This window comes from Serinus canaria, chromosome 2 (assembly GCF_022539315.1).
Source record: "Serinus canaria isolate serCan28SL12 chromosome 2, serCan2020, whole genome shotgun sequence".
NCBI lineage: Eukaryota > Metazoa > Chordata > Aves > Passeriformes > Fringillidae > Serinus > Serinus canaria.
The window spans coordinates 56,859,917-56,883,674 of record NC_066315.1 but is presented as its reverse complement, the minus strand read 5'-3'; the positions used below and the strand labels follow the sequence as shown (position 1 = coordinate 56,883,674).

Below are 23,758 nucleotides of genomic sequence, written 5' to 3'. Positions count from 1 at the left end.
GAGGCAGCTAAATTTGGCATTTGAAATCCCAGAGCAGGACTGGAAATGTAAAATGTTGTGAATGAAGGAGATGTATATCCTCATCTATCATTTTCTTTTTTTAGTGAGATTTCTGCAGGGAATGCAAAATCATTGACTGACAATTACAGTCTCTAAAAGTATTTTTTTTTCCAGCATGTGATTTCATTTCAGACCATTTTAATGCTGAGTAAAGATGTACAGCTCGAGAAGAGAGTACAAATTCCTAAAATAGTGTAAGCTGATTGTGTGGAAAAAAATTTAATGTTCTGAAGACAGCTGTAACAATCCTAAAAAAACATTGTGAATCATTGAGAAAGAATAAAATTTAGAATCATTTTGTTTCTACTAGACCTTGTGATTAGGAATATATCATGTGTTGAGGCTACCTCAACAAAAAATAATTTGTGACCAATTAGAAGGTTTGCAACATGAGTGTTGTTCTATTTTGGCAAAAGTGGTTGCTAATTAATTAGTGCTCCCTGTGTTACTCTTTCTATTTTTTCCTGTCATCACCCACCCCTGTTGGAGGCAACAACCATTCAAGCATGAATGTCACCATAAAAGTGAGTGGTCTTCCATTGATTTTGTGACTTGTTCCATTCAATGCACTATCCTACACACCTAGTTTTCCATTTAGCCTGGTTTACAGATTATTTTTATGATAAGATAAGCCATACAGGAGCAAATGAAAAACTGGACAAAAATTGTAGGACTAGCTGAATAGAGATCTAAGCAGAGCCCCTTCCCAAACCTACCAGCAGCTATATTTTGTGTACATGAATTGAGTCTTGCTGCTCCAAAACTCTTGAGTCCTTCAGCATTCCTTAGACCTGCAGGGCAATACTGCTTTGCTTGATAGATGAGATTTTCCTGTAAATAGAAGAGACTTTTCTTATATTCTTTCTAGAGAGCTGGATGGTGTCTTTCATTTACTTTCTGTGTTTTGATACTCTGCATTGCAGGGTTCTTTCTTATATTTTCCAGTCTCGCCTTCAGGGACAAATCCTGCAGTCATGCTGCTTACAGTCATGCTGCTGCTTCCCTTCTTGCCCTGAAAAGTCAGCAGTGGCTGCCCTTTGAGAAAGCCATAACTGCATCTCTCCTCACTCGGTGAGGAATCTCATCTCTAGTCTCATCCCTATCTCACTCTCATCTCCAAAAAAAAAGCAATAATTCTTATTACTTCCCTGGATTGCAGGTTATTTGCCATGCACTGCAGACATTATCTGTGAGCTTTTATTTCATGTATTGTAATTGTGGTTGCAGGCCATAGAACTATTCAGTCAGCACTGCTCTCTGGAAGAGTCTGTCGGTACAATTTTTGCTTGCTTGTTTGTCTGGTTAAGTTTAACTTTCTAGGAAACAGAAGTCTGAACCCAGTCTCTCCTTAACAGTCTTGGATTTTACTAATCCGTTTCAGCAAAATGGTGAAGGTCTTGTTAAATGTGTTTACTGCAAGAGAAGCTCCAGAAAACATTTAGTCCTTATCAGACATTGTAAATTTCTTATCCAGAGCAATACTTATGAAATTCCAGCATCACTTTTGCCATCTTAAGCATCAGAGAATTTAACCATCTGTCCAAATTCCTCTCTTGTGTGGGTTCTCTATTGCTTGAGAGGTGGTCAGCTCCTCTTATAACCCCAGTTTATTTTTCTTAACACAGTAAATCAACTTTAGGACACTTAGTAGCAGTCACAGAGCTTTGTAAGATCCACTAGGGACAAAATACTTGTTTTGGATTGTAACCCAAAATTTGGGTTACCCAAATACAATTCTGCTGCAGAAATATAAGTATACTTAATTAAATCAACATAAAATTTAGAGTGAATAACCATTTTTTAGTGATGTGAGATGCTTTGGTTAATTAGAAATGGCTATATGTGTGAAGTGTCAACAAATATTGAAGTCCATAATATTCTTTGCCATATTCTTGGTGTGCATTGTTACAAATGTAGAGGAGAGCTTAAGTAAGTCCTGCCTGAGACTCAGATTTCTGGCAGTGGCTCTGTTGGGGGTAGCCTGCAGCCCAGATCACTCTCTCTCACAGGTTCTTAATAATGGTCGATTAGGTCTATGACAAAATTATTTATTTAATTAAAAATAATTTAATTAATTAATTAATTAACAGAAATTTAACAGACATAAGGCTTTAACAGATGACATACTACACAGGATAAACAAAAGAAACACTACTACCAGATAACACACAGTGCACAGCTGAGGTACCTAATATTTCAGCTAGCAAAGAAATAGTGTTGATTAGCATTCCATGTAGCTTACCATCCAATTGCTGATGGGGCACCCATAGGATCTTTCCTCTCAATTCCCAGGAATGTAGCTGCAGAACTTGCATCCAAACTTGTGGGAGGAGTCCTGCACATTTCCAGGATGTGTGTAAGATGCTTTTACCTCCACGAAAATTTTTATAGCTTTTATAGTTAGTAAAGTAAAGTGTCTCACAGTTGGGAATTCCTAGCTTATCTCCCTACATCTCACTCTCAAGTCGATATATTTATTGTCAGCTGGGGATCTCGCCTCCCCGGTGCCAGAGATAACTCACTGCTCAACATCTGTCCAGCCTGGGTTATGTCACCAATTCTTGTGAGGGGGAGAATGTCTGGAGCTATGCACCAGCTGACAGACATAGCAGGTAAGCTCTTCTGTGGCAGGAGGGAATGTTCTGCCACGTATATATAAGAGTAGGAAATAGAGTTAGCTAACAGTCCTTAGCCTCAAGACAATGTGACCACCACAAACACATGACAGAACTTTAGTTCAAAGGTCACCAGGGAAGTTCTGCAGAGTTTAACTTATTACTTCTTTCAATGTGTCTTCCAGAGGGAACTGTTAAGATAAAAACCCTTTGAATAAACTTTGAGTATTATTTAATGGCTTTATCTGGTGAATGTGGGCATGTTAGCAACATAGTAGCACTTGCTGATACCCTGTTCTCAGTGTTAATTTTTACTCCTTATTTATTTAATGTTGATTAAAGAAAAAGAAGGTTGAGGTTCAGCCAAAATATGCACTTCTGTGACATCTTGCAGCTGCAAGATGTGGCTTTCACAGTGGCTCTCGATTGTCAGATAACAGAAGCACAGAATAGTTGAGGCAGGAGGGGCACTCTGGAAGTCATCTGGTCTAACCACCTTGGTTTCCAGGATGAGATCCTTCATCACTTTCAGGACCCAAGGTGAAACTGACTGGCCTGCAGTTCCCTGTATCCTCCTTTTTGGCTAGAGAAGGAACATTTTCTTTCTGCAGTCTTGTATCACTTCTCCCAGTCACCATGTTTGACTGTTAGGAGTGGCTTTACTGCAGCATCTGACAGCTCACTCAGTGAGCTTGTGAATGTGTCCTGTCCAGGCCCATGGACTTACATCTATCCAGTTTACTTAATTATTCACTGACCTAATCCTCTTCCATCAAGGGTACACCTTCCTTGCTCCTAGCCTCATCCGTTGTTGTCTGGAACCTGAGATTCCTGAATCAGATCAGATGTGGTTATTTGAGTTCATTCAGACTGTTGCCATAGCTGAAACTAGCAGGTCTGATGGAGAAACTTGGAAATGCATTTTAAATGGCAAGCACTTTCTGGGTGAAAATGCAATGAATGAAAGTGTGCATGTAGTAGGTATCTTGAGTAGGTATCTATGGACCTCTTACAACACCTAAGAACAGCGGCTGCAGATTTTCCAGATGGTACCTGTGAATGGGCCAGAATATGTGGAAAAACTTTATGGGCCTTTATAGTCAATACTGACAAGATCCACAATATTAGAGACTCTTTTTATGCAGGTCAGTGACCTGAGCTAAAAATTTCTCTGTGAGAGTAGCAAGAAGATGTGTTTAGCCAGGGTTTGGTACTGATGCAGTTCATTAAAGACACTGCCACACTGGCTAAGATGCCATTAAAACTGTGCTTACTGTTCCACTGAATCCATCATCTACTCTCATTGCTTAATAACTGGCTGTCATAGTCCTTGTAATGTAACACTTTTATTATATCCAGGAAGAAATAGAACACACAAAAGGATAGCAAATGATCCTGGGAAGTCTTTCTCAGACAGATAAACACAGCTAAGAATAAAGTAAGTTGCTATTATTAGGACTGTAATGTTAATCAAAAATATGGACAATTATATGCTCTTGAGGCTGGTCTTTTTGGTTTGCTTCTTCTGGTTTGTTGTGGGGGTTTGTTTTTTGGGGTTTTTTTTGGTTTTTTTTTGGGGGGGGTTGTTTTTAGTTGTTTTTTTTTTTTTTTTAGTGCAGAAGACTTAGAAGAAGACACCCACACAATTTGCAAGAGTTTGAGAGAAATGGTTCGTATTTTTTATGCAGCAGACATTTTAAGGAAGCACATTAAGAGAAGATTTTCCAGTTTGCTGGTTTAAAACTTTGAAAAATGGTCACACACTATACCACAAAACTGATGTTTCTTGTGTTTTCTTTTAGGAACGTCTCTTGATGAGCCTTTTGCCCAGGAATGTTGCAATGGAAATGAAGGAAGACTTCCTGAAGCCTCCTGAAAGGATTTTCCACAAAATTTACATTCAAAGGCATGACAATGTTAGGTAGGATTGATGAAGCCCATGAAATAAACTAAAGAACTAAGAATATTTAGTACAAGGACAGTGACGAACTGAATTGCACTCAGGTTTCAGAGGAAAAAAACAAGCAATAAAGTGAAGATTTATCATTTATACAGAGTAGAAGAAAGGGTGCACTAGGAAGATTTAATAATCTTCTCAGGAGATAAGCCTGAATCAATAAATGTCTTAGAATAGTGGTGCTGGGAGACTGACAGCTTTTTCCAAATGACTAGTCATTGGTTTTGGACTGTATTATACTTTGGGTGAACAGGAGTATTTATTCTGCATGGTAGTTTTTGCTCATTTATATTTTTTTTGATAGTAAGATTAATTACTTCTAAAGTAATAGATTTTCCTAGGTAATAGCATGGAAACACAAAAAGAAAGTGTGATGCAAACGTAAAGAAATGTGTATTTGTCTACATCACATGAGCATTACCCCCCGGAGATTATTGACTAAGGCTCAGTTCTACTTCTTGCTCTTGTTCATTATTTGACTGTGTGCAAGTGCTGTCATTTATACTGCTTTTTCTTGAAGTGCATTCTTAGTTTTTATTCTTCTTTGCCTCCAGAACAAATTCCTTAAAGAACCTGTCTGTGTTTTATCACACCACTGCCAAGTGCCTTGCTTCCACATCAAAAACAGCATCAAAGGAGTTCAGTTGGTGTCACCCTTTTACTAAACAAGGTGCAGTGTTAGGAAGTGATGCCACAGAGCTGCCTTGATTTGCATGGTGTACTCATGTAGCAAAGGAGTAAACCTCAGCACCTCCTCCTCTCCCTCCTCCACTGCTGTTTCTTCTCTCAAGATTTAGTCTACCTCCCATTGAGCTTGCTTTAATATATGCAAGGAGCACTTCCTAGTGACTAAGTTGTTGCAACTAAAAGCATTTCTGTCACTGAGGGAATCAGAGATGTCTGTAATGGGAGTGCTCAGAATACTGCCAAATTAGGTCAGTTTTACGCTGGAAAATTTAACACTACTGAATTAAAAATTAGTCATTTACTTCATGTTAATGGTTAAATTTTAATATTAATCTCATCATTTTGCTTACAAAACTTGGTCTTTAACAATCAGTTTAAAATTGGTTCTAAGTGCACACTACCCCAAAGCTGATGCTGAAAATGATGATGTTGTTTACAGTTGATGGTTCTCAGTTGTCAAAATATAACTTGAGAGCTCCTGAAGGACACATTCAAAATCTAAGTGAGCTGTCTTACTCCTTCACTTTCCCTTGTTTATGTCATATGGTTTTATTCTATTGCACTCCTCACCAACACCATTTGCACTTTTTTCCATTTGCTTGACAGTCTTCCATCTTTGAATGATAACCTGTCTGTCTGTTTGCAGTCAGGTTTTCTAATCAAGTCTCAGGTATGCCAGGTTTTGATGCTCAGGCGTCTTCTACTTTGACCCTTTGGTGATCACATTCCTTAATACACTTATAAAAATTGTGTTTAAAAATTATGTCCTCACAGTGATATGAAACACATGTATGCTACTGTTGGTTGCCCTTATATTCAGGGTCAAGGTAAGGCTGATAATTACATCATGATTAGTATAGTTATATCTTGTATGTGTCACAAGTCTCTGCATGCATTACAGTGTTTAGAGTCATCTTAGAAAGCATTGCTTTGCAGATTATAGTGCTTCTGAGTCCTCTCTTTTGCTAAGATCTTTTTGAAATGTAACCTCAGGAGTAATCTTTTTCCTACATGACATTTTTTTCACAAAACTGCTAAAACTTTGTGGCCTATTCACTGCTTTGATGTGGAGTTCATGAAAGTTTTTGAATCAAAACACCCTGTCTGGAGAGGTGAATTAATTCTCTGACATTAAGAAGGTTCTTTTAGGGCAAATGAGCCCAAGTAAGATGGGGTCATTTTAATGTCACATGTAAGATCCTCAGGGAAGAGAACTGAAAATAGCAGACCTCCCTTCACCATCTGTACTTATAAGAAACTCTGTTGCCTTTTATTTCAATAATGAAACAACTCTGTAATTATAATGATTAAAAAATGGGGTGAAGTCATGTCCAATAAATACCCAGCAATCTGTGGCCAGAGTTTCACCTCAGAAGTTTTCTGACTGTGCAGATCTGAAGGATGAAGGAGAACTCCCAGCAGGTGCCACCCTGACACCACTGTGAAGAACAGCACTACAGCATCCCTTTGGCAGGGCTGCTGGTGGTCAGTGCCAATAATAAGTGCTTGCTTTGCTTTCTTAAGGAGATGAAAATAACTTTTTTTTCTTCTTTTTTTTCTTCTTCTGGGTAGTGGCAGTTCAGTGCTACAACAGGTAAACCTGAGAGATCATTCCTAAATTCTTCTGAATTGTCCTCTTCACATCAAGTGTTCTTTAAAGTGCTGCTAGTAAAACTAACCAACAAAAGCCCCTCTATAATTCTGTATTCCAGGGGTTTTTAACTCCAAAGCTACACAGTGGAAAATAGAAAATGAGCTGCACTTTTCCTTTTGCAATGCTTTCTTTTTCTCCCTGCAAATACCTGATAGTATCAGAGCAGTATTCTTCAGAAAAGATAGTCTGAAGGAAGCAGGCATGCAATTAGTAGATTACATGACTTTTCCATTCCTTATCTGTTGAAAAAACAACAGCAAAAAAAAAAAAACAAAAAAACCCTCATAAGTATCAGAAAGCATCTGTTTCAGTCTTCTAAATAGCTGCCTGAAAAAAAAGGGCAAAGAATATTTAATCTTACATGTGAAAAAAAGACATTCATACAGCTACTTTCTTTACCTCCTCCCAGAAAAGCACATTACAGTGGAGATACACATACCTCTGTAAGGAGTGAATGATGGACTGGGGAAAAGTACTGGCATATTTCAGATAACCATGGCAACTTCCCTGGTTTATAAATTACTTGGTGAATATTTTACCAACTACCCAACAGCTGTTGAATGACTGCCTGCAACTCACTGTGCTTTGGAGAGGAATGTGTCATGCTTTGATCAGCTCTTCCTAGACCTGTAATGCATCTGCTACCTTGTAAAGTATTTGAGCAGAATTACTGTGCAGTAAGAAATGAGAGTATGTGTTTTAAATGGAGACCAGTAACCCAATGCAAATGCACTATGCAAAACAAGATATGCTAATACACATATGATATAGCATTAGCCCAGGGAGGACAATAAACTCAGCAATCAGAAAACTAAAATAATTACAACTAATAAAATATCTGTGGTTTATCAGAAGGAAATAATCTGTATGCAGTCCACAAGGTGTTACAGCACACAGGTTACAGTACAAGTACTGGGGTAGTCCCAGACAAGGACACCATGAAAGATGTGGGAACCAGATGTCAAGTTCCATGTAAAGGCTACCCAACAGACCAACTCTTCAGTGGTGCTCAGAAACATGTTTTGTAACATGGAGACATGCTTTTTTGAAGATTAAGTTAAAAAATTCAAGATTCATATTTCCTTCTTGCCTTATTCATATAGGGCTGAGAGATTTGCAGATCACATATGCAGGTACAGCATCCATTGTGAAAACTCCCTAGTCCTGACTGAATCTCTCCACAGACCCATAATTCAATTATGAAAATTTCAAATTGAGTTTCAGATCAAATATATGCCCTGTATGGAAACCTCAACACATTTTGTTGTCTCTTTTGGAATGGATGTTAGATATTCATGAAACTGTTTAAACTCATGGATAAATAAGGATATGACTGGCTTCCTATATTAACACACAACTTCTTGCTTTATTCTATGACTCAAACAATGTTGAAGAGATAAAAAGAAAGTGGACATTGAACAGCTAAAAATTTTTTGGGCCTCAGGTACAGCAGTTTCATTCAGCCTTCTTTTTACAAGCATGAAATAGAACTGGATGCTCTGTAAGAGGAGGTATGAGGAAACACACTGCCTGATTTCAAAGCTACTAATTAAAAGATTCTTTGTGGCATTTTAGAGGTTCTTAAGACTCAATCTGAAGCCAGAACACAATCTGCTGATATTTATGAGCAAATATTTGTGGTCTGTCCTGTCTTTCAGAAAACATTAGACCTTAAATCATTTTTCAATTTAACTTAACCATTCCAACATTTTAAAAAGCTGTGATTGTGATGCCTATGGACAGACTTCTGTATCTAGTCTTTCTGAACTTGTAAGACTTCACAGTGAACTAGTTTTCGTAAACTATTATTATGTAAAAAAAAAAGCTTCCCTTTGTTTTTATTTTTAACAGCCCTCTTTAATTTTAGACAGCAGTTTTTTCTTAAACATTGAAGTGAGTCACACATAAAATTATTAATGAACTTCCCTTATGTTTCACCTTTGAGGCAAAAAGAGCCCTGCAGGTTGCCTTCTGAGGCGCCATGTGCCATTTAAATACCATTTTTACTGTCAGTTGTACTTTAATTAAACAAATGGCCCAAATGAAAATAAAAAACAGGGCATACAACCCGTCCTTATTTTGTAGAGTACTTGTTTATACAAGTGGCTCTATTGAAAACAGCAGGACTATTCAAGTGCACAAAGCCCATGAATGAATACTGTTGAAACTGAACATTTACTACCTACAAGCTGTCAAATCTCTTGTGTAACTTGGCAGGACTTCTCTTTCTGAATGCCTCATAGAGTGACATACAAAAGAGTTGCTCTGTCAATACTCACGCTTGGGAAGCAGCTTAAACCTTTTAAACCAAGCTGCAGGCTTTCTGCACTCACTTCCTGCAGGTGCAGCTGCTTCCCACTGTGCTGCAGGAGAGCTGCAGTCCCTGTTCAGGTGCTGGCTATGCCTGCCTGCAGGAATCATGGCAGGGGAAAACAGGAATACAGAAAGTCCTGGAGTAGTAACTCTGGGCTTGTTAACACAGAAATGTTTCAGATTGTCAAGGAGTATGAGATAATGATGTATGTAACTCATACCAGTTTGTGATGGAGGAGAGAAACATCTGCTTATGCTGTTTCCTTTCCTGAACTTGCTCACTGTACTGCTGCTTGGCTTTTGTTCAGAATTTATATAATAGAACAGGTTAGAAAGAGCTGTTGATGTTTCAAACCAAATCGTCCAGGTAACTTTAAAAAAAAAGTCCTCAGGAAACTTCCATTAAACACTGGAATCATGAAATCATAGAATGGTTTGAGTAGGACGGAGCCTTTAAAGATCATCTGGTCCAGTCTCTGTGTCTGAGTCAGGTTCATCTTTCACTGCATAAGGTTGCTCAAAAGCCTGACCAGCCCAAGCTTGAATATTTCCAGAGATGGGGTATCCACAGCTTCTCTATGAAACTTCTTCTTCCCATTCCACCCTCCTAGTGAAGAATTTCTTCCTTGTATCTAATCTAAATCTACCCAGTTTTAGTTTAAAACCATTCCCACCTGTCTTATCAGTAGAGACCCCGATAAAAAGTCCATCTCCAACTCTGTTGTATACCCTCTTTAGGCTCTGGAAGGCTGCTATGTCTCCCTGGAGCCCACTCTTCTCTAGGCTGAACAGCCACACTCTGACCAGTCCATGTATTTCCTGAAAATTCAGGTGGGGTCTCATGAGAGAACAGAATCACCTCCCTCCACCTGCTGGCCACATTTCCTTCTATGTGTAACAGGACACATTTGGCTTTATGGGCTGGTCTTAATCTACTAATGCCTCAATTTGTATCCATGTTTGGAATTGCCCCAACCCAGGTGCAGGACCTGGCCCATGGCCTTGTTGAACTTCATGGGGCTGGCACAGGCCCACCTCTCCAGCCCATCCAGTCCCTCTGCATGGCATCCCTGCCCTCCAGTGTTGTCAGCCACACCACACAGCTGGGTGACATTCACAAAATTGATGGTGAATGGTAGATAGGGCACTAACTCCCTGTCTGTGTCATTAGCAAATAAGGAGTGGAATGAACAGTCAAAAGAAAAGCATCTCAATGATTACAAATCTATATTTACACATTATCTATCATATGTGCTTTGCTGCAGTAATCTCTGGGGAATGCAGTCATACAAAATTTATGTCAATTTTATTTTAGGTTGTGTTTTAGTTAGTTTATGTGTGTTTTCTGTGTGTAGTGTTTAGCAGGAGCCCTTCGGGTAACTGTAGATATAATTCCTTGTCACACTTTAGTTGAAAGAATTGTCATTACAGTACTTTTTTAAAAAGTCCTGTTTTCAGAAATCTAGATGCATTTCATTAAGAAAGAAGGAGGTATCATAAGATAAGAGGGACAGGCACATTGCAACAAGAAATGCTCTACAGCAAACTAAACTCCTCTGAAGAAAATTATTTTTAAAATTGTTGACTTTTGCAGTTGCATAATTGTCTTCTTCAGATTATGCATATTTCAAAATATTTGGACTATATATATTTTAAAATAATTTTGTTTTATTGATAACTAAAACAAGCTATTTGTATATAAAATATTATTCATTAAAAAAAATGGGTTGCTTTGTCAAAAATAAACTAATTTTCCTATGAAATGTAGAAGGCGACTGTAAAAACAGGCCACATTTTTAGTGGGGAGAATTTAAGCTACACCCTAGGAATCAATTAAAAATTGATTAAAAAATTATAACTAAATACTATCACACAAACAAAACCTAAAAACTCCAGTAGTTTTGCACTTCATTTACTAGATGAGAGTAAGAGCAGTAAGACTGGAGAGTAATCTTTCAGCCTTGCTGTGGTTGTGCAGAAGAAGAAAGACAATACTAATCCATGAGTAGCTGTATCAACAAGAGGTTATTGTGGTTATCCATGAGCAGGTGTTAGAGGAGCAATGGAGATTTTAAGTCACAGAAAGAGAAACCCCTTTACCTTGAGAGAAAAAACCAGTAAAAAAAGTGTGCCTTGCATCTCAAAGGAAACAATCAGAAGGAAATATTTCTAACTACTCTTGTTCTGCTGCCCTTTTGCATTGCAGTAGCACTCACCATATGTTCTCTCAGTTTTTGTAAGCAAGCAGGCAGCAATAGGAGCAAGCAAGCCTCTAACCCAAGAGAACACTGCTCCTGAAACACAACGGCATCACACAGACTTTAAAATCAAGTTCACAGCAGAAATTTGAGAAAGCTCTGCTCAACTGGTTATTTCCCCCCCTAGGATATATTATAATAATAATGTGCCGTTGCAACATACAATTGCTAACAACTTGTCTGCCTAAAACCAAAGTGATTTCAGTTTTTACCAGATTAGCCAAATTTCCTAATCCAGTGAATTTACTGATAAAATCCTGGTATGATTGGTAAGTCATGGTTTTGCTTACTCAGACCATGGGACTCAGTTTGCCAGGCCTGGTTTACTAAGGGATTAGAGGGCTCATGTGACAAAGAGATAAACTCTCTTGGGTCAGGGACTTGCCAGACTGGTGCAGGGAGCTTTAAATCAGATTAGTCAGGGGACAGGGACACCTATCCCTTCCAGTCCTGACATTCAGGTGTCAACACCTGTAATGGATGCCTGGAACAGTGCAAAGGCACTCCAGATACTCCAGCCAGTGAGCCAGCTTTGTCTGGGTACCAGCTTAGACACCTCTATACAAATGCATGCAGCATGGCGAAGAACCAAGAGGAACTATGGCTGTGCACAGGCCAGTGTGGATGTGATACCATGGGCATGGTGGAGACGTGGTGGGATGGCTCCTATGACTGCAGCTTTTAAGTGGAATGTTTTAGGCTTTTTAGCAAAGACAGGCAAGGGACATGAGAAGGCAATGTAGCCCCCGTGTCAGTAACCAGCTGGAGTGTATGGAACTCTGGGGAAGGATAAGGATCTGCCAAGAAGAGCTTGTTGGTGAAGCGTAGAGGGAGGGCAGGGACAGGGGATGTTACAGGGGGGATCTGCTACAGGCCACCCAGTCAGGAGGATGGGGTGGATGAAACCCTCCATAGGCAGACAGAAGGGGCCTCATGCTCGCAAGCCCTGGTCCTCATGGGGGGTTTCAACCACTGTGGGAGGGACAGCACAGCAGGACATAACCCCCAGGGTTCCTCTCATGGGTCCACAGCAATTTCTGTACACAAGTTGTTGAAGAGCCAACAAGAAGGTGTTGTACTGGACCTTGTGCTTACCAAGAGGGAAGAGCTGGTGGGGAATGCAGTGCTCCAAGGAAGCCTTGGCTACAGTGATCACCACATGGGGGGATTTAAGAACCTCAAGACAGTGAGGATGGTACACAGCAAGCTCACTTCCCTGCCAGACTTTGGCCTCTTCAAGGACCTGCTGAGAACAGTCCCATGGGATAGAGCCCTGGATGGCAAAGGGTCCCAAGAATGCTAGCTGAATTTCAAGGATCACCTCTTCCAAGCTCAGGAAGAATGCATCCAGCAAGGAGGAAATCAGGCAAAAAATGCTAGGAGGCCATCATGGATGGGTCAGGAGCTACTGAGGGAACCCAGAGCAAAAAAAGAATCTTTCAGGAAGTGGAAATGAGGACAGGTGGCCTGGGAAAGAAACAGGGGAATTGTACGGGAAGTTAGGGACAAGGTTAGGGAAGCCAAGGCCCAGATAGAATTGAGTCTGACCATGGATACTGAGGATAACAGAAAGGGCTTCTATAGATGTGTTGCAAGCAAAAGAAAAACTAGGGATAACTTCAGCTCTCACCAACCAACAGGAGATAGAAGACCTGGCTATCCTGCACAAAGTTCTCTTTTCTCAGCTAGGCTGAGGTTCTCAACAACTTCTACACCTCATTCTTCCATAGCAAGTGCCCCAGCCATGCCTCCCTGGTGAAAAAAGACAAATACAGGGACGGAGAGAATGAACACCTTGAGCCCACTGCAGGAGAGGATCAGGCTCAAGACCATCTAAGGATCCTGAATGTGCACAAGTCCATGGAACCTGAGTAGATTCATCTGTGAGCTCTGAGGGAACTGGCAGACAGTGGCTAAGCCACCATCTATCATATTTAAAAAGCATGTCAGTGAGGTGAAGTGAGTGAGTCCCTAATGACTGGAAATAGGGAAATACAATCCTGATTTTTAGAAAGGGGAAAGCAGAAAATATGGAGACCTATAGTCCAGTCAGTCTCACCTCTGTGCCAGGCAAGATCATGGATCATTGCTGAGCCCTGGGTTGTGAGGCAGCCCCAGCCACAGCACCGTAAGAGGTACCTAGCCCTCCTAACCAATACCTTCACCTCGCTTGTAAAGAAGAGCAGTGTTTGAATCACATGCAAATTATGGTGCTGAGTGAGAAAAAGTAACATTTGTTCTTTGTTTTCCATCTCTTTCCACTTTCATTTCTCTTCTTTCATTATTAGTTGTAGTTTAAAGGAGATTGGTTTTTTTTTGGTTTTTCACCAAAGTGCCCAATGGCATTATTAATTCTGTGGAATCAAATTGTTTAATTGTGTGGAATTAAAAAAGAAACAGTTTCATCTCTGTTTGGTCATTAAGAGAAACAATTGTTAATTGGTAGCTTCTCACTTCTTGTTTCTATATATGCCAGCATTTACATTTTTAAAAATAAAATTACTTGGCAATCATTATGAAGTGTTCCTTTGTATACCAGACAATTATGAGGAATCTTTCATGCATAAATAGTTTACTCTGGTTTAATCTTCTCTGAGGATGTGAACCTCCATAGCAATTACAGATGAAATTACTGTGAAGCAAGAGTACTTTGCTCTTGAATTAGTATATCTGGAGGAATGATTAATGTGCTTTAACATTGATGTCACTCCTGTATCTGCTTTGTTTTAACTTTTCTGAGTATGTTAGACATGGCCTAAATTTAAAGCTTTCAGTATTTTTGTGTGAATAATATATCTAAAACAGAGGAAAGGGAATTTTAGTTCCAATGAGGAGACTTAGACTTTGAAAATTTTTGAATACATTTGGCCATGGAAACAGTTCGGGTTTATGACTGGGATTCTGGCACTGTATATCTTATAATTTCTCTCTTTAGTACCATTATGATTTCATGGCCATAGCAAGAATTCAAATCTCATTTCTGTTGTCATTCCCTATGACTGACTTTGCCATCTCCTCATAAAGGCCTTCTTGTCCTTTACTTCCAAAAAACCGAGCAGAACATAAGAGGGGAAAAAAGTTTATTGCATGAATTGGGTGATTTGACTCCCTGTCACAGACCAAGATGCTACCCTAATTTTGTTCAGATGTGCAATGAGAGTGTGTGTTGGTGCTGCCCCACAATACTTGTAGTACAAGTAGTATGGGAAGAGCATATAGATGGACCCAGATGGGTGAAGAAGTAGAAGAGATAATATTGGTCAGTTGACCAGCTAAAATAAAAGGTAGTAGAAAAGATAATAATTGGTCAGTTGACCAGCTAAAATAAAATAATCAGCTGTTGAGTTTCAATGCCATTTCTTTTAATAGTAGAGGTCTGTGTGTGTGTGCTCTGCTCTGCACTGCCACCCCTGAGAACAGACCATGGAAGCAGCAGGCTTGCAGTGCCAGTTGCACTTTGCATAGGGAAATCCCCTGCTTCTCCCCTGGCTGTTTCTTACCATTGTTGCTGCAAAATCCAGTCTAGTCACTGGCATTTCAGCCTACTTTCCAACAAAGTGCAGCGGTTACTATGATTGTAAAATTTCATAGTGGTAAAAAGGAGATTTTTCATTAATAAAAGGCAGAACTTCTACTCACATCATTTCCCCATCTGTGCCATGTCCAGACATGAGAGTTATACTTTGCATATTTTAAGAAGATTGTATTAAAAGAGTTGGAAGGTTTGTAAAAAAATGAAAGTGTAACAATGATCATATTACCTAACCTATTCCACAGGCTTTAAAATGTATTCGTGTAGTTAGCTACAGTATTAAAAATCTCACAAGCATAATTGAACATCAGTCTCCCAGCATACAATAATTACTTATTTTTACCTAGATTTTCAATGGTGTGTTCAGTTCTGTATTGTGGGTACTTTTAAGAGCTTCACATTTTTGTACAATGACCAGTGTTTTGAATCAAGTGCTGAGGACTAAGTATTCTTTAAATGTTTAAAGGATTAGCAAGGATCTCATACTCATCTATTAAGGTACCCATATGTAAAACAACTTTCTTCTTAACTGAATGATTATGTAGGAACCTGTTTCCTATTCTCTGTGTTTTCACTAATAGAGAGGTTTTGTCATCAGTGTACATGTTAGTGATGTAATGGTTGCTCTGGTACCTGTTAAGACATAGTTTTCACAAACACAGAACATCTCTGATTTGTATGCAAACAGATGTTCCTCATTGCTAAAGACCTTGGTAATAAGACAACATTGTCATTACCTCAAAGGCCTTACCCCCTCCCAATCCCATGGGGTTTTTTGGTTTTTTTTTTTTTTTGCAAATGGACGTTGTTGGTGCTGCTGGAGATTACTGTTACTCTATGTGTGGTTAGACAGAGAAAAAAAGTGAACCTCCATATTTGAAATGGAAATAGAAAAGTAAAACCAATCACAATGTAAAATGTGTAGAATAGATGAGATGTAAAATGGCACAGAGGCTATCAGAGGCTGTTATTATGAAGTAACATCCACACTCCTCCTCCATACTGATAGTATTGAATTAAAACCAGGAAACTACATGACATACTGGATTGCAACAATTGTCATTGTTGTTTTTTCCTCTGTACCTTTTTAAATTTTATAAGTTCTGGTGTGATTTTAGGCCATAAAGAAAAACAGCCATGAAGCAAAATGTATGAAATACATTGATGCACATTTAAGTGCTTTTGAAAATCTTCAAGGAACTTAGGTAACTCTGGGTTTCCAGAAGTACCTAGGGCCATCAAACAACAAGGACATCAATAAAGAATTAAGAGAATAATTAGATCTTTCTGGGCAAATATGCAGGTGTTATTGAACTCTGTTAATGCATTTTACTTTACCCATCCCTTGACTGGTTCACTTTTATGATAGCAGAGACGTAAATCAGCAAAATTAGGTAAATGCTGACTTTTTTATTGTAAGAAGCCTTTTTGTTATGATTAAACAGCATGGGAATGGAACTATTTTTTCCTTGAACCAGGGCCATCTTGAGAAATGTTCTCATAAGGCATTCTCCAAGGAGTACTGAGTGAAGACACTGTCCCAAGGATTAAAATGACAACGTAAAGCTTTTTTAGTAGACCAAAGTCATTGCACTTTGGATGAGTTGGTTTTGTGTTGGGATATGCTACTTACCTGCTGTGGTGGACAAAGGATTTAAACAACTGGGTTAAATGAAACTATAGAAGTAGGGTGGGAGTCAGGAGTTGTATTGGCCATTTTTTGTAACATATTAGAAGTATTGAGACTTGCTTATAAAGAATGGAAAACAGTAGACTTCTTAAGTCTGCTTTTCTAGTATTGCTTTTTTATCTTAAGAGTGAACCTTTGCTGAGGTGAATGGGTGTACATAATGTTTAATTCAACGTACAGTAAGCAAACTAAGTTTTAGACTACATCAATTATACCTAGGCTATATATCATGGGGTGGTTTATTAGTGCTTTCATAAATTATTTGGCATTTCTAGTCTGGATGTTGGAGATAAATGCAGTGTGTTCCTGCAGCTGATCCTGTGCTTCTACCAATGGAAGGGATCTAAAGATTTGAAAGGATCACAGCACCATACTCTCCTGAGTTTTGTGATTTACACAAGATTTTTTATTCTCTTACTCACAATGGTACCTGCACTTATTTCAAATATCTCCCTTGATGAGCACTGACTAGCAGGGATTGTTACAGCAGATTAAACTGTTGGACATTAAAACCTTGCTAATGCTGATTAAAGCCAGACACTTACCTGAGCCAGGCAGCACAGTGCAGAGAATGATGCTAGCCTAACTGGCATTGTGGATTCTAGCTCCTCACAGGAAGTTACTGCATCATCACAGACCACAGGACCACACCACAGAGCTACTGCACTGAAGTTATTAACCTCTGTCTTGCAGTACGTAGTAAACCTCACACAGAGTTTATCTGTTTGGCTGTGGAACTCTAGCAGTTTAAAACTGTCTCTGAAACCAATTTAGCTCAGGAGATCCTAGCTGCAAAGAGAATAAATTGTTCACCATGCTCCTAGAGTATTCATTGGGAACTCTGTGAATGAAGTGCTTTGCCTCGTCTGCCAGGTAGGTATGGAACAATTGCAAATGTCTGAGAGCTCTCTAAAACAGTTGACAGCACCAGGCTAATGCCTATTTTTCTGAGTATTTTCAATTTTTTTTACAACTAGCACTTTGTTGATAATATTTCAGGAGTTTGTGTTTTGGGTTACATTTGTGCTGTGAAAGAGAGTAACAAGAATGCGAAGATCTCTACTGATTTATCCATGTCTCTTTACTTCTTTTCAGTATTTTATTTGCTGACATTGTGGGGTTCACTAGTTTGGCATCACAGTGTACTGCCCAAGAGCTGGTGAAGCTGCTGAATGAACTTTTTGGAAAATTTGATGAATTAGCTACAGTAAGTACAACCCTGTTATTTCAATTTAATTTACCTTTCCTTCTGAAAAATGATTCATGAGTTATTCATGTTAGAAATCTGTAATATACTGATTTGGCACCACATGTCATGAATTTCTAAAGCTTCAATCTTTTTTTTAATATTCTAGAGAAAAAACAATCTTTTTTAATGGTTTAGGAAAGAAGCATAAGAGCTATTTTTAAATATACTTTTCTTCCCCCTTCATGCAGTCCATCAGTGTTCTTCATGGGTTTTGTTTGTACAAAACAGGGAATTTTTTTCAATATTTACAATTTTATCCTTCATTCAAAAAAATCAGAACAATGGAAAATATGAATATTGGCAATATGGCATAAAACTTTCTGTGATAATAGGAAGCTAGAGAGTAAAATTAATTTTTCACAGAGAGCTCCTTAAAACAGAAATGATGGTAGCTTTTCAGAGAGGTTATTGTAGGCAAAATAGGATCCATATAATAAATTGATACCTGTGTTTTTGTTGTTGCACTTATATTGTGCTAGATTCCCCAAAGAAGAGAAAATGAGTGAAATGTTCCTTGCCTATAACTCCAAGCAGCCTAATTTGACAAGAACCATTGGATGGGAAATGAGAGGAATTGCTGTGCCAGAAAATGTCACACATCATGTTTCAAATTACATTTAACAAGATGTTGAAAATATGTCTTCCCCTGAACAAAGCAGAGCTTCATCAAATCTATCTTATTTGCTGGCTGTCCTTAAAACTTTCATTGCTGAGAATAACTCTTCCACATAAATTATACTCCTCTACTCTCTAGCTATTTTGTCTTCACACTCCATGCAGCAGCCTAAAAAAAAAATTTGTTTAGGTCCTTGACATAAATAGCATCCACATTTTTTCAGTCCAAACTCACTTCTCCTTGATGCAGTCTTCCACGTGAGAGATCTAAAGCATATGGACATTTTGTATCTAAATCTCCCTCTTGATAAACAGCTCTCAATATCCCCAAGGAGAAAGAAACCTTCTGCTCCACAAGGTCCTAGGGTTGAAAAGACCTATTCTTAGTTAAGTGGGTTATCCTTTGATGGAATGCTATGCTCTGATTTGCACTAGATGTTCAAGTCATAACAGAAAAAAAACCCTATGTGTTCCCTTTTTTCCAAGAAAAGCAGATTAACTTAGATGCTTGTAGAGATGCAATGGAATTATAGAAGGTTTAGGCATGAATTTTTGTAACCAATTCATTACTAGATCTAATGGCAGTATCTCATAGAGAACACAAGTCCTCAGCCCAGAGTATTTCATAGATTATACCTTAGAAATAAAAATGAACTTCCATTTTAGATAGTCATTTGCAAGAGCTTAAATGGTTTAAGAAGTTCAAATATCCTTCTTACTTTAATTGCATTTTAATTATATGTCAACCAGACATCCAATAAGCTCTTTTAAAACTTACAATGCTGTGATTTTTGGAGTCTTTATAGCCAGGGATTACAGAGCCTTGTAACCAGAGGGAAGTTCTGTAGATAACACAAGATCACATGTGTGCACACAGAAATGCATGATGCTGTCTCATGGCCCTGAAGCCAGGGAAGTGGCTGCCAGACCATGGTCACTCCCCTAGCCATGGCTGTGTGCAGCCAGTGAAGGTGTCAGTGACACCAGCAGGCAGATGCCAGCCTTTGGTGCAAGGTCGGTTCTTGGCCATGGAAGAAGCAGTTTGGAGATGGCAGAAGAGCAAAAGAGCCTTAGTTTTTTTGGTTTCTTCCTATTGAACAAGAGTAGCTTGTGTGCAGTGCCAGATTTGGCCCTACTGATAGTCATCCTGCATTACATATTATTAATAAATGCTTCAAGGAACTGATTTTTGAATGAGGTATTCAGATGCCTTGCAATCAACCTTTGATACTATAGCTAGCTTTCATTTTGTCCTTCTCCAGTTTACTTACAAGAGAGACAAATTTTAATGAGATATAATCATTTGCATTATGCTGTCATGGTCAAAGTTCTATTATATTTTGATGCTGTTTAAATATGTCCCAAATATTTTACTTGTAATATGTCATCTTAATAGAAAAGAGGAGGCAGTTCTACAGCATCCTGAATTTTAATGAAAAATGTTTGATTTTTAGTGAAGTTTCTATTTTCTTAAATTGCTTTTTGCTTTGGTATATTTTTTTCACATATTTCCTGCATCTAATCCACATGGAGAGTTAATTATTTGTCTTTAGAGATTCAGATATTTCCCTTTCAGCATCCATCTTTCTGCATCTTGGAATTCTAAGACTTTTCATTTACAAGCTGACAAGGATAAAAGAATTTAGATGCTTTTCAAAGGACGTCACTGGAAGAGGGTTTTAATATTCTGAATGAAAGTTCTCATTTCTTCATGCTACTTTTAGTATCTCATCTATTAGGCAGACTGATACCACTTCCTTGTTATTTCCATTTACAGTTATGTATACCTCCAGGCTTTGTCAGGCTGAATCTATTTTTATTTCTTTCCATTTTAATTTAGTGTCCTTCCCTGATTGTCTTCTTAGCATTTAACAATTTTTACTTTGCATATTTCAACATTACTGAAGTGTCTCTTGCTACCAGTTCAAGCTCAAAGATACTGAACTGAAAAACATTGTTTCTGAGCCTTAGGCAAAGAATCTGTAGATAATATTTTTAATCAGCTTGTGTGGTTTTTAACAGTGTCAAGAACAGTTAGTTCTTTGCTGAGCATTGAACTAGATTTTCCTAGAAGTAATCACTCTAAAAAATTGTATTTCATCTGTAGAATGCTTTTAGTTTATATTAAGATAATTATGATGTATTTTTAAAATATGAAAAAACCTAAGTTTTGTAGACTGTTTAAGACAGGAAAATTAGTGCTGGAAAGCATAAGTATAAACTTACAGCATTCTTTGTGAAAATTTCTGGGCACTGGAGGCCAGGATATTTATAAATGCTAATTTTAAAGAGACTTGTCTCCTCAGTTTCCCTTGAAAGTCAGCACAGACACAGGATCCCGCTGAGGCAGATCACCACATAGGTGTAAATCCAGTTCTGAACAGCCATCTGGAGATGTCTCCTGGAGAGACCTAAGAATGTAAATTTTCTTAAAGGAAAGTGTTCTTAGTCAATATGCCTGTAACTCTATAGGATCAGGGAATAATGATGTGTGCACAGAGTGAAGCTGAAGTGTCTGGGAACAATTTTCAAGGGAAAAAAATTAACATTGTACACTTTAAGTACAGTAGGAACATATAAATAGGCAGGTACCCCAGAGAGAAGGTCTTGCTTTTTTTACAGTTTATTTTAGATAAGAGGATATTGTGCTTGGTATGCTAATCCTTTGTTGCAATTCTTTTCATAATTTGTATGCTTGTAGTAAATTACCTGAGTTTGTATACTGCAAATCTGAAATTTACATCTCTGTATAGGAGTGTATTGGATTGTTCCAATCAGTCTCAGGTGCTTGAAGTGTGGGCATATGTACTGACACCTATTGTTTTGACCTGTTGTGCAGTTAGCATAGAGAAAAGTATTTCTTGAATCTGGAAAAAGAACCATTTCCTGAAATTTAGAGCTTAATTTTTCAGCATTTTATCGTGTATTTGGGTTAGGCTTGCTTCTCCTGGAATGTATCATCATCAAAAGACAGAATCTGAAAGAATACCTAATGAGACCTAGGAAGGAGATCAATATGTGTGTCAGTCATGATTGTATAAAATAATTATTACTAAAATAATTTTTCATTTCCAAGTAAATTAATATATATAATTGTTTCACTCTCCAGAACTAAAAGCATTTTAATATTCTAGTTTTGTAAAATTGTACTTCATGTGAAGTAAGGAAAGAATTTATTGTAAGAATGAAAATGTAGACAAAATTTAGGTCATTTTAGGTCAGCGTATATAATTGCCAATAAAATTGGGGAAGAGCATTTGAAACTAATGTCATCCTTTTTATAGCTGTCCTGAATAATTCTGCATTTGTTCATGCATAATGTGGCTCCCATGATCATAGATGATTTTTAATGACTTCACAAACACATTACTGAATTAAAAGCTTACAAATGCTCACCTGGGGATGGCCAGCTTTCCCCAGTCAGAGCCTATCAGGTAATTTTCTATGGCACTTCCTATACTGCATTTGTTTTCCTTTCAAATTTTCTGCCACTGCAGAAACTCTTCTTTTTAACTCTATGCTAACCCTTATTGCAATAAGTATGTATGCATTACTCTGCTAAATTGAACTCTATGCAGTATTGCCGTTAGCTCATCCTCAAGGCTTTCCATGTTGGGACTAGCAGATGTAAAAGAACTAATGTTAGTTATAAAGCTACTATTTGCAGGATTTATTCAATTAAAAGGTTATTAAAATAGATGTTTCAGTTTTTAAACATACTCTTCAAAACCTGAGGGGAAAATGGTAAAATATGGATATAGTAATTTACAGGGTTCAATGGAATTTTCTAATAGGCTGGACAACTTTCATAAGTATATTATCACTATTGGCACACTGCAATATAATAGAACTGGTGGCAATGTCCTTGTCACTTCATTATACTTAGGATTTGACTATGAAGTTCATGTGAGAAGATGGCTTCAGCAATCTCTCACATTGTGGCCCACATTCAATATAGTTATTAAAATGGGTTTGGATGCTACTCAGAGAAACGATGTTGCTAGATCTCTTTTGTTTTACTGATAAAAAAAGAAATATGATAAGTGAAATTGTCTGTCATTAATGCAAGTTGCTGACAGTAACTGCAGATGAGTAAACTGCATCCAGCTCAGGGGCTCTCAGCACATGAGAAACCAGGATCTCTTAGAGTGGGTCCAGAAGACAGCAACAAAAATTATCAGAAGGCTGGAACATCTCTCCTGTGAAGAAAGATTGGGAGCATTGCCTGGAGAAGAAGGTTCCAGGGAGAGCTTAATGTGGCCTTTCAATATATAAAAGGGGGTTTATAAAAAATCAGCAAGGACTTTATCAGGGTCTGTAGGACAAAGGGGCAAAAATTTTTAAACTAAAAGTTTCAAAGGGGTATTGAGGTAGAGTTCTAAAGAGTTTTTCATGTCAATCTAAACCCATGTTTTCCTCTTTTTGGGAAAAGAGCTGTGTCTTTTGAGAATACTGCTACAGTCTAGGAAACGTTAACTCGGTTGTAATTTCCATGGAATGCTTTCAGTTCTGTGTTTCTCTAAAGCTCTTTGATGCACAAAACTCTTACAGCTGAGGCAAAAAATAGAAATACATTTTTAAATTTCACTTAACTTTAGAAGAGAATGAAATACATTAAGAAAGAACAAATGACAAAAACTTTGATACTTACAAAGAATCTCTTCTTGTCATCATGCACTGAACTTAACAACTTGGTACAGCATTGCTTAGTTACATTACATTGCCTTCCAACTAACACCATCCGATTCATCACCGTTTCTTTTAAGACCTTGAAAGAGAGTGATTTGTCCTTCACAATTTCCATAACAGCCAGACACTGTACTATGTTCTCCCAAAGGCACTTGGAGCAGTAAGACAGTCACTATATCTCTGCTTAAAAGAAGGAGTGAAGTAGTAATGCCAGAAATAATTATCAACACCCAGATCAACACCCATCTTCTACCAGTCTGCATTCAAATCTTTTGGAAGGGAGGAGCTCAGAACTGGTATCTGGCCCGCAGCTGTCTGGCTGAGCCACTTTGTTTAGTGCTGCAGAGAATGAATATTAAAATTTGCCTTTATGCCATAGGCTGTGTATATATGCAAGATGATGTAGGTAAACTTGCAGAGCTGTGTGTCTGCATGTCAT

At 38.1% G+C, this 23,758-nt stretch overlaps 1 protein-coding gene across 1 annotated transcript in view; it reads left to right on the top strand.

The window, feature by feature from the left end:
* ADCY1 (adenylate cyclase 1) overlaps positions 1-23,758 on the top strand; it is a 144,791-nt gene that overhangs the window by 60,387 nt on the left and 60,646 nt on the right. Inside the window, exons 3-4 of the mRNA XM_009093871.4 lie at positions 4,478-4,596; positions 17,862-17,973. Of these exons, the coding sequence (XP_009092119.1) occupies positions 4,478-4,596; positions 17,862-17,973 (231 nt within the window). The remainder of the gene's footprint in view (positions 1-4,477; positions 4,597-17,861; positions 17,974-23,758) is intronic.